Source organism: Fukomys damarensis, unplaced genomic scaffold, assembly GCF_012274545.1.
Source record: "Fukomys damarensis isolate Sample0158 unplaced genomic scaffold, DMR_v1.0_HiC HiC_scaffold_5, whole genome shotgun sequence".
Classification (NCBI taxonomy): Eukaryota; Metazoa; Chordata; class Mammalia; order Rodentia; family Bathyergidae; genus Fukomys; species Fukomys damarensis.
In genome coordinates this window covers 36,286,950-36,301,234 of record NW_022900917.1, presented here as the reverse complement: position 1 = coordinate 36,301,234, position 14,285 = coordinate 36,286,950, and the positions used below count along the sequence as shown (strand labels likewise).

Sequence of the window (14,285 nt, the reverse complement as noted above, 5' to 3'; positions counted from 1 at the left end):
ATATATATTATATATATATATTATATGGTATTAACTTATGAAACTAGAGCAGCAGTTTTTCTGCTTCTTATGAATTTTGCCTGTTGTTATTTAAAAATAGCAGTAATTTCATGAAAATTATTCTCATAGATTCTATGCTGTCTTTTTTTCCCCCTCTGGGAATGGAGCCCATTGCCTTATGGACAAGCTAAGCAAACTCTCTGGCTCGGAGCTATATTCCAAGCCCTGATATGCTCTTAATACTTAAGTAAAACATGTAACTATTCCTGTCCCTAGCATTTTGGCACAAATACACATTGAATGCATCTAAATTATTATTTATTTGTGGCTTAAACTATTCCAGAGGTCAACGTCCATGATCTAGGATGAGAATTCTTTTCTTTTTGTTCTTTCCTTCCTGCCTTCCTGCATTTCTTACTTTCCTTCATCTCTTCTGCCCTTCTTCTCCCTTTTCTTTTCTTCCTTCCTTCTTTCAACCTTTCTTTTTTACTGTGATTGAAGGGAAAACAGTTAGAAGAAAATGGTATCTGTTATCATAGTGCATATTTATCACTGGAAATTAAATTGCCCCAATTAATGTGGGTGTAACTGCTCGACTGAACAAACATTCCATATACTGTGGTAATTTAAAGTCATAGTTATATTACTCCTGCAAGTTCTTTTTTAAATTACAGATTTAGAAATAGAGTTCTTACTTTGGAGTCCTGAAACTGAAAAGTCATTATTGGCTTCCTGTATGAAACAAAATGATTCATAAACTTTCACAAGCTGATTCAATGAAATGGAATAAATTTGTTAGTATATATAAATTTTTCTTTACATTTAAAACTTAAATACCACTAAAAAAAGTATATTCACACAGCATTTTAAAGGTTCTTAGTGCCTCAACAAATTATAAAGGATTTAAAAATATGTAGTTTTAAAAAGATTTTGTAATTCTCAGAAAGTTCGTTTCAAATTGTAATTAAAAGTTACACAGCTCAATGAATTGTTTTCTTTTTTATTGTTTTATTGTAAAACGGCAATAATAATGCACATAGCTCTATACAGTCAGTCTTCATTATTTGCAGATTCCATATTTGCAAATTTGTCTTCCTTCTCAAATTTATTTTTAACTTCAAAACCAAATCGCAAGGCACTTTTGTCATAATTTCTGGTGAAAAGTTTGAATTGCTTGATGTGTGTATTTCCCCACTGAGATCAAACGATGCAAAACACTCTGGTCTTAGGCTGTAAATAAGTTTCCATTTCATTATATATTTAGAGTGCCTTACTGTCAGTGTTTTTATGCTTCTTATTCACTATGTTGCTATGAAAAATAGTCTCCCTTCAGAATGTGGACTTACAACCCGTGTTCATCACATCAAGAGGGTTTTATGTTGTGCCTTACGGAGAAATTTCACACTAGACAAACTTTACTCAGATGAGTTAAGCTGCACTTGTTGGTGAGTTCAATGTTAACGAATCAAAAATTATGTATTAAGTAAATATCTTTAAACATAAACATGCAAAAAATGAAGGTGGCTAAGGGGGTGGTTTATAAGCATGCAGTGAGCAGAGGCTTACAGAAACATAATCCTTATTTCCTCCAGGGTTTGCAAATGCAGTGTTCATGATGACTTAAAGGAGAAGAATTCCACAGATGATGAGAATCAGCTGTATGAATGTATCATGTATGTGTATGTATGTGAGTGTGCCACCAACCCACAACCTACCCACACTTACAGATCTACAGATATGCATCTATTCTTTTTGCATTGAGGAATTTAAAATAGAAAATCATTACAGTTTCCACAAACAAAATTGTATTTTGACCATTAATAAATAAATTAGTAACTGTATTATTATTAATTTATGATAACTATTTTTTACAGTTACAGCTTGAAATCAATTTTTTAAAAGAATTTACTTTTCAAACTGTAGTATGTTTTAGCTCTTTGGTAACATAAATTTGTGTTTTATAAGCAGAAAATGAGCAAATTTTATAAATGTTGCTATCAAAATCTTTTTAGTTATTGCAGTGGCAATAACATAAAATGTATCATTAAGTCTATAATAGGCCTTTTGCTTATTTTGTAAATTAAATAAAAGTTTATATTTTCTCTTCTAACTTTATTTAAAAATGTGTCTCAAATTCTCCATTCCTTGGAGGAAATTTCATAGTCTAAGAAAAATCAATTCAAATCTTTCACTTGAACTCTTCTCGTCTTGTGGAATCTTGAACAAAGGCTACACATGCTGATATGAATACCTTGATTTCTGACTTTGCTCATATGAGATTATCTTACCCTTTCCTTGTCTAATTTGCTTTCTTCTGTACCATTTACCTGCTCATCCCTAAAGCTGAGAGGTGGGCTAATGTACAGGTGACGGACGGAATGAGTGAAAATGGAGGGAGGGTCTGTTTGTGACACTTCTACCCTTACCCCTACTACGGGCATTCTATAGTATGGGCCGCACTAGGTTTCAGATCATCTTTTCAGCTGTAGGGTATTTTTTTCCAGATGCTGCCTTTAGAGTCACTTCCAAGAATGAGGTGAGACTGAGGTGGGAAAATATGAGTGATTACATTTAATTCTAGCTGTTTGCAACTTTAAAACCCAGGGAAAATCTCAATAAAGGATAGTTTTTTTAATCTTTTAAATAAATGATATCTGATCTATCATATAGTTACTGTAAATATAAACTGGCTAGAAGGTATTTTTAGAAGTTTATATTTTCTTCTGTTAAATACTCTTCTGTACATTAATCAGTGAGTCACTCAAGGACTAAAGCTAGTACTAAAAGAATGTCTTTTTATTCTAAATTCTGACCTGGGACAATAATGTGCCATACAGTGGTCCAATACAGATTTCACAGGATAAATTCAGGTGGGCCCGTGCAGGAAAATTTGTAAGGACTTTTGTTTCCTCTCTGTTTGGAAGTTTGAGAAGGCTTCTTTTTTAGGGGGTAGGTACTGGGTATCAAACTATCAAACTCTGGTCCTTGTGCTTGACAGGCAGGCAATGGAACCACTGAGCTAAATCCCCAGCTTGAGAAGGCTTCTTGGGGTTTCATCCTACAATCTGAGAGTACAAGAGCTAGATCTCTCCCTGTTTGCTTCAGGTTTTCCTTAAGCTTCAGGCAAAAGCTTAGTGACAGTAAGATTATGTACGGGCACCTTTTCTTCATGGTTAAGTTGTAAAAATGTGGTTGTGTTAAAACACAAGGCTGTGGAGCGGGGCAGGTGGAGGGGGAGGGATTGTAGTGTGACTGGGGGTGGCTAATTTATCTTCTTAGCCTGCTGAGCAAATAGATCATAATCATGTAAACAAAATTAACTCCAAATTAACCTGGGAAGAAAATGAAAAGGATGCTTTAAAGAGAAAACTACAAGAAGGTACACTTCAAATTAGATGTAAATTTCTTTTCATTAGTTTTTGTTAGAATGTGTTTAGAAACTCCATTTTGTCCATGAAATATTGATTTTTGGCTAGTCTACTTGTCGAAAAGTAACTATAATTCTGAGTTTGTTTAGCCTTTCTATTTACAATATTTGTCTTACTTTTCTAATTTTTTAAAAACTTTGTTGGAGTTGGCTCATTTTGGAAAACCTATTGCATTTCTTCTATTATCACTCATTTGATGACAGTATCATTTTTTTCTCTATTTCTTCCAATGAGGCTTTTTATTCTAATCACTTTTGGTTTTATTTATAGTGTCTTTAATTTCCTGTATAAACTCATTTACCTTTGGTACATCTCAATCTGTTGTGTTTGGTTTATTTTGCTGTCCTTTTACATTAGTTTATACTCTTGACAGATTAAGAAATCATTATTTACCCTTCTCTTCATGGTTCTTTCTTGTTCATAAAAACATTTCTGCATATGTGTGAAACTCACCTTATTAGAATAAAGTTTAATATTTATTGTCTAATTAAGACATTTACCGTAAAATCTGACTAACCGAAATTCATTGGGCAAGAACTGTAGAATTATGACAGTTCATATATTTGATGAATTGCCTCCTCTCCCAACTTCAAGATGGCCTCTACCTACCTTTGTCAAGAGGAACAGCTACAAAGATTCAGTGGAAGAAAACCAGCCAGCAGACTGTGAACAAAGCAAAATAGAATGAGTCTTCAGGAGCCATTGTTGCTCTGTTCTACATATGAGCCTGGCAACATGTGCCAAAGAGCCTCTGGACAAAAATCAGAGTTCCCACGGAGACATCTGGACCAGTCCTGCTAACATGTGGACCAGTCCCACTGCCCGCAAGGATAGATTGAAATAACCTAAATGTGTTACAGGCAGAATTTTTCTCTTCTAGTCCCCTTAGTAAAACAGGACAGCAGTGGTGTCAAACTGAGCTCCCCTGTCTCTGAGCCCTGGTAGCACCAGACTTTGCAGCCAAAAGCACTACATGAATGTAGGTTCCACCGGTCACCTTGAAATGGAACCAATGACTTGTAGCTAATCTATCACCTGCCCACAGGGCTGCTCTGCCTTCCACCATTTGTAATAGGCAGGCAAATCTGGGACCTGAGAGAGAATGGAATCGTGAGTAATCCAAAAACAAAAAACTAGGGCTGGGATTTTAACTCAGTGGTGCTGCCACCTGCCTCGCAAGTGCATGGTCCTGAGTTTGATCTCCAGTACTAATAAAAAAAACCAAAAAACAAAAACAACAACAACAAAAAACAACCCAAAAACCGAGAACCTAGGGCAGGGGATTTAGCTCAGCCTGCCTTTCAAAGTACAAGGTCCTAAATTTGATCCCCAGTACTGCAAAAACAAACAAACAAACACTAAAAACAGCTACCAGAAAAAGAATAAGAATACTTGCATTTAGCCAGAATTTTGAAGTTGACTAGTGATAATTACAAGATGAATATTTAAGCAGATTCAAATTTAAATCATTTTGGAGGACTAGTGGCTATGATTATGAGTTTAAAATTTTGTAATAAAACAGCGAAATTACGATTTCTATGGAAATTCAAAGTAGTGGTTCAGAGAGCACAGCAGAGTAAATATAATATATAAATGAGAGCCAAAGTGGAATTGAATTTAAATCATAAAGAAAAACACAAGAAAATAGTAGAATAGATAATATGAGCTTAAATTTTTTGAAGTCTATCATATACCAGGCATTATTCCTTGTGTTTTGTTTATTTGTTTCTATTTAATTCTCATTAGGACTCTTTGAGATAGAAATACTAGAGAAATGAAGTGTGAGAATAAGAAATTTTGGGAGGGGGAAAATAAAATGAAAAAAAATCCTGTAAAAGTTTCATAAAATAAAAAAGTAATAGAAGTTTCCCTTGATGAAAAATAGCAAGCACAAATAGAAAGGGCTATCCATGAAGGACTGATGAAAAAATAAATTTAAAAGATACACTCCTAGACATTAATTCTATTCCTTAATTCCAAATATCAATATTTAATTCTTATGTTTAAATAGATGAAGTTAGAGTTCATAGGAATTATTTTTAATGACTTAAGTTAAAGATCTTTAACATCTGATCTCTTCATCTAAGCTATTCTTTACCTATTGAAGTAAAAGTAAAGTGTTTTCTCAGTTATGTATTACTTTGTTTTATCATCACTTTTGTTTCACTGTGTATGGAATTTATATTTACATATGATGTGGCATGAGTCCAGTTTACTTTTATCCAGTACAGGATTTTCAAAATGCTGAAAGAATTTGATTACAATATATTTTTATTTTTTCACACCATGTTGAAATAACAATCTTTATGATACATTAACTTCTTTTTATATTTATTATTACATGATTATAGTATGCACTGATTACATTCATTGTAGAAAATTGGTACATGCACAGAACACATTTTTATTCTTCTTTTTTTAAAATCCCCTTTCCCTTACTTTCTCCTCTCTTTATCTCTTGGTCCCCTTCCAGATAGGAAAAGAGCTACAACTTTTCATATAAAATAAAGAATTTACATTTTCACTTTTCTGAGCTATTTATCTAATGCAATATAAAACTATGCTCTATTTTAACGACTTTATGTTATATTTGTATATTGGATAAGGTTGTCCTTACTTTAATTTAATTTTGACTTTTTAAAAATTCTTACCATATGAAGTGGAAGTCACGTCACTTAAAGCACCCATCATAAGTATATAAAATCTAATCCATAGCTGGCTTTTTCATTGAAATTCAATGTGTTATACAGAGAAAATTACTATTTTTAGGATATTAGTTTTATATGTAAGAAAATTAAATCATTATTTTTATTTCTAGCTCATTATCTTCTAAAGATTATTTTTATATTATTTTTCAAGAGTTATACCAATTATTTGATTTTATTTCCCTGTTGTGGATGCTAAAACCTAACAGTGTTCATTGGTTTGGGTGAGATTTCATGCTTTTATTGTGTTCTCCAGATTAAGGGAAAAGGCCATAATGTTTTACCATAGAACATGTTTAATGTTGAGTTTCAATAACATTCTCTATAATATTTATGTGCACACCTCATATTCCAGCACTTGCTTTTTATAACACACAAATCACGCTTCCCCAATGTAATCACTGATCTTTATCTTAACAGGGTAAGTCAATGATAGAACTATAAAGGTATTCTTGGTGCCATGGAAAGTCTTAGTATTGATATCATGATACAGACATATAATCACATGCAAGAGATTGCATCAAAATGATTTGCACCAAAGAGATTGTATCAGGACAATTTTAATTCTGATTTATATTATTACCAGACTAGAAATAACATATACATATATACATATACATACACACATATATGTATATATATGTATGTGTGTGAAAAAATATATATAAATATAAAATTTTAAATTTCCCACTGAAATACCAAATGATTCACAACAGTGCAAATAAAGACAGAATTTGGGAGTCAGTGAGAGATCTCAAATCCCTTTCTGCAAACCAATGAGTTTTCTCTGTTTTTAGACATCTCTGTGTGTGTGTGGCATTATTTATATTTCTCAATCCAGCTTCATGGATATTGTGGGAAGACAATGGTCAGCTATCTGTCTCTTTTACAGAGTTGTAAATCATCATGGTCATCACGTTCATTGTGATGAGTATGATAATTGCTTGACTAAGCTCAGGGAAAGCAACAGGGTTTTTTTCTTATTTATTCATTTAGAAACATTCAATGACTAGAAAAGTGCTTGCTCCATGAAAAATCTACTCGTGTACTTAATATAATACTTTACTTTGTCAAATTAAGTATTTGTATCTGTATTTTATTCACACTTTGAGAAAATATTTGTAGAGTGTTTGTCATGTGATGGTCAGTGTTCCAGGCACTAGAGACACAATAATAAATAAAACATAGGAGGTCTTTTTCTTCACAAACCTCATATCTGAAAACAGTGATTCCCACCCTTGGCTGCACATTGGAATCACCTAAGATTCTTTAATCTCTAATCTCCAAATGTTATGATATAATTGATATCAGATACAATGAGAGCCTCAGGGGCCAAATCTTTAGAGATCCCTAAGTGATTCTAATGTGTAGCAGAATATGTAAGTTAGGCATTAAGCAATTACAAGTTACTTACTTGAAAGTGATAATAGATTATATTACAAAATCCGCCACCCTGCCTAAGATGTTTAGTTCTTGTATTACATTCATATGTGAATTATTAATATCATTGTCCTTAAACCTTGCATTTTCACGCAAATGAAGTATTTAATTATGGTAGTTTTGAAAAACTAACCAACATTGTTTTTTAAAGTGTTTATCAAAAAGGAAGTGAAATATTTAACATTTCAATTACAAGTTAGCCATATACCTAACCACTTTTATTAAATAGATATGCAAATATTGTTTAGTTTTATCAAATCAAATATCACATTAAAATGTTTTTCTTCCCAGTTATTTAATAAAGCTTTAAGGAGGAATATTGAACAGTTTTTGACAGTGCGAATGTGAATATAATCTGTTATTACATTTTTAAGTGGAGAAAATGCAACTTTATTTATTTTGCTTCCAGATGCAAAATGTTATGGTTATTATAGCGCATTTGTTTAAAATGTTCAAGCTGAAATGCTCACTCAGCATACTAAAATGGCTGCTATTTTTCTTAAACACTGTATCTCTTCAGAATAAATTTGAAACAGGTCCTGGACCAAACTGATAACTTCTTTCCCTTTGTTTTGTATATTGCAGCAAGCTTGATATGGGTATGTCACCACAATCTTAAATATTCCGAATAGCTTTGCTGAGTTGGCAGTGGCAACAATGATAATACTTATTGTAAAAAATAAAAAAATAAAAAGTGCCTGTCAAATGTTTCCTTATATCCATAGGTCCTTATAGCCACTGTTTAAAAATTTTCCTTGCCTGTACAAGTATAGTCCAATTAATAATTTAGTGTTAATCAGCTGTTCATCTTCTGAAAAGGAGAATCTGTTTTCATTTACAAGGCAACTGACCTGGAAAGGTTTGAAATATGCAGATTACAAGATCTCAATGATGAATGTAACTGTACTGAATACCTAAAATGTACCAATAAACTCAGTGAGAGAAAAAAAATATGCAGATTTCTTTTATCACCTCTGAGCTTGTATTCACAGTATTTTCTTGGTTATACCTGGTTCTCCTCTGTGCAATCTTTCTCTTATTTGTCATTGGCTTAATGACACAGTTGTCTCTCTTCCTTAGCCCTGAGTTTTAAATTTGTATAACTAGTTTCAAATATTCTCTGAAACAATCAAGTAAATATGAGTAGCGGAAGTAAATCACAATTATTATAAAGAATAATACCATCTTTCTAAAGTAGTTCAACTATTTTAAAAGGTACTTATCTCTAATTTATCTAAATTTTACTATTATGAAAAATTTTAATAGTGATATAAATTGATTTCATTGATCAGGAAAAACAGATGTGGATTAGACATGAAAATAAATTAAGAATTTCAAGTTTGTTCCTTGGAGTAGGATCATGAATTGAAAAACAATAAATTGAGGAATGAACTATGGAATAAATATGATTCTTTAAAGAGAATTATAAACTATGTAGGCGAAAACTTAAATTTAAGATTTTCAGCAAAAAAGTAGACTTTTTTAATGTTAGAAATGACTGTGTAAATATCTTAAAGAGTTAGTATAGTTCTTCTGGGCTTACAAAAATCTACCCAGTCAAAGAACTAGGAAAAGAAAAGAAAAGGAAATTTTGTTTTTATCTGTTTAAAAGTTCTGGGTTTTCTGTAAAGATTTGTTAATATCTTTGAAAATTGTCTTATCATTGCAGGCAGCTTCAACCTTTTTTGTATGTCAATGATAGCAGCTTGCTTTGCTCTACAAAGTAATATTCTGATTTTTGCTTGTTTAATTTTTTTTACTCATTTTCTCCCATCAAAATTACAAAGAAGAAGCAAGCATTTTACTTCAAAAAAGAAATGTAAATGAGCTGGGGATTTAGTTTAGTGGTGCCCAGCCTGCCTGGCAAGCGCAAAGTCCTGAATTCAATCCCAGGTACTGAAAAAAAAAAAAAAAAAAGAGAGAGAGAGAGAGAAATGTAAATTAGGACAGTGGCAAGAATGAGATATAATGGCTTTTTTAATTTAAATTTTTTCAAAGAAATGAGAAGTTGATTTCCTTTGAATTAATAAGTCATTTCCTAGGAAGAATTCTCTATTTGAAGGTTTTCTGTTTAAAGTGAAAAATATACTGGGTTGATGTGGATTGTTAATGTTCATCTAGATTTTACAAATCATATTTATGCCATCTTCATACTTGAAAAATGAATATGAAAACAACTGCAGAATTGCTTTGTGATTAATATATAGTAATTTTGATAATATAAAATAATCTCAAAGGAATAAATTTAGAGAAAATTTGTATTAATCATACTTTTAAAATGTTTTTGTGTTGGTATTACTGTTCCTAGTTGCTTTCATGAAAATTCTCTTATGAAAATAACCTCGATTTTATTAGCTTGTTTTCTATTTTAAGTCACGCTATGAAGGAGTGATTAAATCAAATGTAAAGTATAGAACAGTTTAACAGGCTTAATAGCTTTACAGATAAGATAGAAATGTTTCTGCTATTACTTAGTCAATATTGAATTGAGTTGTTAGCACCTTTAAATACTATGCTATTTCTTTTCTTCTTATGATGCTCTAAGGATATTTAAATAGTGTATTTCATATGACAGTTTATAATAATAATGTACTCAGAAAAATATTTTTCAGTATTTTCATTTGTGCTTTTGAAAGTTGACCTTTTAACCACAAATAATGTCATTCCCTTTGGAGTGTTTGACCTGACCAGGGCTAAGATGTTACTTCTTTGCCTGTAAAATGTGAGATCAGACTAAATAATAGTAATATTTTTGCTCAGCTTGGAGAACAGATACTGCAAAGGGGCCTCTGTTAGGAGAGATTTTCAGTAGACCATTTATCATTTATATTTATATTTTTGGATACAGATTAAGTTTATATATTCTACTTTAGAAAATATGTGCTACTTATAGATTACTGTATAAATTAGCATCTATATATGAAGCTTTTCTAGTTAAACTTCTGTAAGTAGACATGCAAGTACTTATAAATTTATGTTGAATGTACAGTTCAATAACATCTTTATTAATTAAGGATTATTGCTGTATTTATTTATTTATGGATTATTGCTTTTATTATCTCCTGGGCAGAGCACAATTAATAGAATTTTTCTTTTAATCACTTAAACTCTTTTTTATCTTGTTTTTTGGTACCAGATATCAAACTCAGACCCTTGAGCTTGTGAGGCATGCGGCAGAACGACTGAGCCAAACCCCTGGCCCAATCATTGCAACTCTTAATCTAAGAAAGCTATATGAGCTTGCTCACAGGAATTATTTAATGAAGCAGTGAGGAAAAGCTCCCTGCCTGATGTCCATCTGCCACTCTCCTGAAAAATAACTGAATTTTAAAGTGAAAACGTATAAACAAATACAACCATATATGTTAGAAATTGTGCCATTTGACTTTAGAATTTTAGTTTATTCAATTGTACCATGGATGTATTTTCTGAGTTATGATAACTGCAATTGGAATTGAATAGGAAACACAAGGAGTGTGATACTTGATGACTATGGGATATACAACCAAACTTTCAAAATTAATCATAAGTAAAATTGTCTATGAAAATTTCCTCTTCATTTTTCCCGTCTCTCTCTTCTTCATTCTCGTTCATCTCCTCTGCATTTCTTTAAATAAATAAAAATATTCTGAATATAACCTCATTGCCTTCAGAAGCAGAGAATTAGGATTGTCCAGAGAGGTGAATATGTTAATTTAAAAGTACAAGTTATCTCAAATTAAAATAAATATGAGAGAAACTCTAGTCTCCACCTGATTGTTTCCTAGCATTAAATCAGTTTCTCAACTTCTTTTGCAGAATATACTAATTATATTACAAGGTAGGTATATCTTAATAAGTTGGCATGCCTCTCAAAAGGTACTTGTATTTGTTACTAGGATATTATTGCCATTTGTTTTTGTTATTTCATTTCATAATATGGCATGATCTAATGCAAAATGAGTATCAAATAGCTTTTCTTCACCCTGATAAAAATGAGGGGAAATACTTAGAAATTTAAATAAATGCAAATTGTATAAAATGTATAAAATATTTTTAAAAACTATATAATTCTTTGCAGCTTCTCCATTCAGTATACTTTAAAGGTAGTTTTGACATTTTTATTTAAAAATATACTAGAAATCAAAGGCAGTACATGAGACTTTTGAAAAAATTAAAGAATCCTTATCAATGGACTCTGATTAAAAGAAAAAGTTTTGGTTCTACCATGAACCATTAGCATTTGTATTCATTTTAGTCATGAAGTTATTAAGTATGGATATATCGTTTTACTATTTTTAACTGTTTTATCAGTAAATTATCACTTGTAGATTCTAAGAATGGAAGCATTTGACTGTACTTTTTATACTCTGAAAAAAGCTCTAAAAAGAATCCTTTGTTAGACCAAGGCTGACTGAATTCTGTGGCTCTTTGACATTTGAGTTATCAGTCATTAGAAAGACAAACGATGCACTTGAGAAGATTTGCCGGCCATCTTGGTTGTACCCTGATAATTCCCAAGCCCCTACTCAATGAATAAGATAATTTGGAGTAACGTGGATAGGAAACAAGATTTATCTTGAGAGTCAGCTTTGATTAAATGGAAGTGGTTTCTTGAACATCTGTACTGAGATGACTTTACAGCCCTTCCCTTTAGATCCAAATGCCTTCTCCTGATAGTCATGTCTGCCATGAATTCAAGATGGGCTAGGACAATGATACTATTGACATTATTTTCCCGAGCTGTAATCACATTTTTTTTTTTTTTTTTTGTACTGGGGATCGAACTCAGGTCTTTGCGCTTGAGAGGCAGGCAGCAGAACCACTGAGCTAAATCTCCGGCCCTCCACATTATTTTTAATGTTTACAATCATATATACATGAAAGTTTCCCCAACCCCCCCATCTATTGGACACTAATGGTGACATCCCCTACTATTGGGTAGACACCACGTTAGTAAGAAAGATGGTGTGCTATGCACAATTCTCTCTTTTGGTTCTCACCAGAAATACATCTTAGTTACTGCAGCCCACATGAGAACTACTTCAGGCCAATGAAGGCTATAGGATTTATTTACTACCACTTCTACGAAAACGGAATAGGTTTTTTTGGCCTTCATTAAAGAAAACCATTTCTCAAAATTTGTTCAAAATATAATTAATGTGACTGTGTTACTAGATTACACAGAATATGAAGACAAGAGGACTTCTTCAGTGGTCAATGAGTTAGTGAGTTTGACTGCTAATATAACTGCTATTTTTCTCACAATTCTTCATATGATTTTGAGTTTATCTTAAAAGGTCAGCCTTTCTAGAGGAAAAGTATAGTAATAACTAAAACAACATTCACAAGGCCTATGGCATTAAGAAACTGATTAACTTGCTGTAAACCTTAACAAATATGCCAAATAAAATTCTGAATTTATAATGTAAATAGGGCAATATTTTTTTCTTGGAAGAGAAAAATCAATGAATACATCTTTTTGTTTGTTTGTTTGTGTTTTTTTTGTTTTTTGTTTTTGTTTTGTTTTGTTGAGACAGGGTCTCACTATATGGCTGAGACTGACCTAGAACTCACTATGTAGCCCAGGCTGGTCTCGAACTCACAACGATCCTCCTGCCTCAGGCTCCTGAGTGCTGGGATTGCAGGCATGTGCCACCTCGCCTGGCAATGAATATGTTTTTAAAGATGATATACTCATCCATTATTTTCATCTAAATGTTCTCCAAAAACCTAAATCCTCCTTGCCACATATACACTTAAAAAACATAGTACATTACACAAATGAAAGTATATGTAAACCAGCACACGGTTGGACTGGATAATTTTATTTCAGTGAATGCCTATAATGTAATAAACAGGCGTCAAAAGACATGTAACCTTATTTATGTAACAAGTGTTGATTGAATGCTGACAATTCTCCCAGTTGTGCCCATGGGAATCTCACAGAAAGGAAAAGACACAGCCCCATATACTGGTAGTAAAAGAGACTATTTTAACGGTCTCCTTGGGTTTCTACCAGGATTTAACTAAAATATATCATAAATGCCTGTCATTATAAAATATAAATTTACTTCAAAATACAGTTTTATTACACATGTAAGAAAACTAGTTTCAGGTTAAGTGTCAATTTATAGTCAAGACTTACCAAGTTTAAAACAGAAAGTTAAGTTTTATCTATCAGAACACATGGTATGTAGTTCTGTGACATTAAATGCACACCTAATAGTGTAATTACAGCCTGAAGCATGAGATTTTCTTTTCTAGGTTTAATCCTGTTCCTAATGGTAGCATTTATTGTCTCTTAGAAGTCAATTTAAGGAATCATGTCAGTCCACTAAGTACTTCAGATAAGGCAATTTCATGAAGCATTCCAAGATTATCACAAGAAATTGCTGTCATGGTCATAAAACAAGAAATAAGTAGAATATGGCCTGCTGGAGGAGGTTACAGTTTTACAGCCCCTCCCACTTTAGCACTTAAGTCACTCAGTTACAGTTAACTCTGGATTACCACTCGCAGATTGAAAGCAAGTCAGTCATCACACACACTGGGCTTGTGCCGCCACTGCATGTGTCTCTCAGTCTATGATGAGGGTGTCAGAACCAATACTGGACATGGAAATGGGAAATTACAGTGAAGTATTGGACCCAGCTTATACAACTTTGGAGTTTGAAACTATGCAGATTTTATATAATTCAAATGGTGAGTTCTCATCTGCTTATAAGATTAT

At 32.3% G+C, this 14,285-nt stretch overlaps 1 protein-coding gene across 2 annotated transcripts in view; it reads left to right on the top strand.

Annotated features, from left to right (window-relative positions):
- Hnf4g (hepatocyte nuclear factor 4 gamma) overlaps positions 1-14,285 on the top strand; it is a 131,447-nt gene that overhangs the window by 93,588 nt on the left and 23,574 nt on the right. Inside the window, exon 1 of one of the 2 annotated variants that reach the window (XM_010611261.3) lies at positions 14,081-14,257. The exons of the other annotated variant lie outside the window; for it this stretch is intronic. Within the exon in view, the coding sequence (XP_010609563.1) occupies positions 14,140-14,257 (118 nt within the window). The 5' untranslated portion in view covers positions 14,081-14,139. Of the gene's footprint in view, positions 1-14,080; positions 14,258-14,285 lie in introns of those variants that run through there. 2 annotated transcript variants of the gene reach the window in all.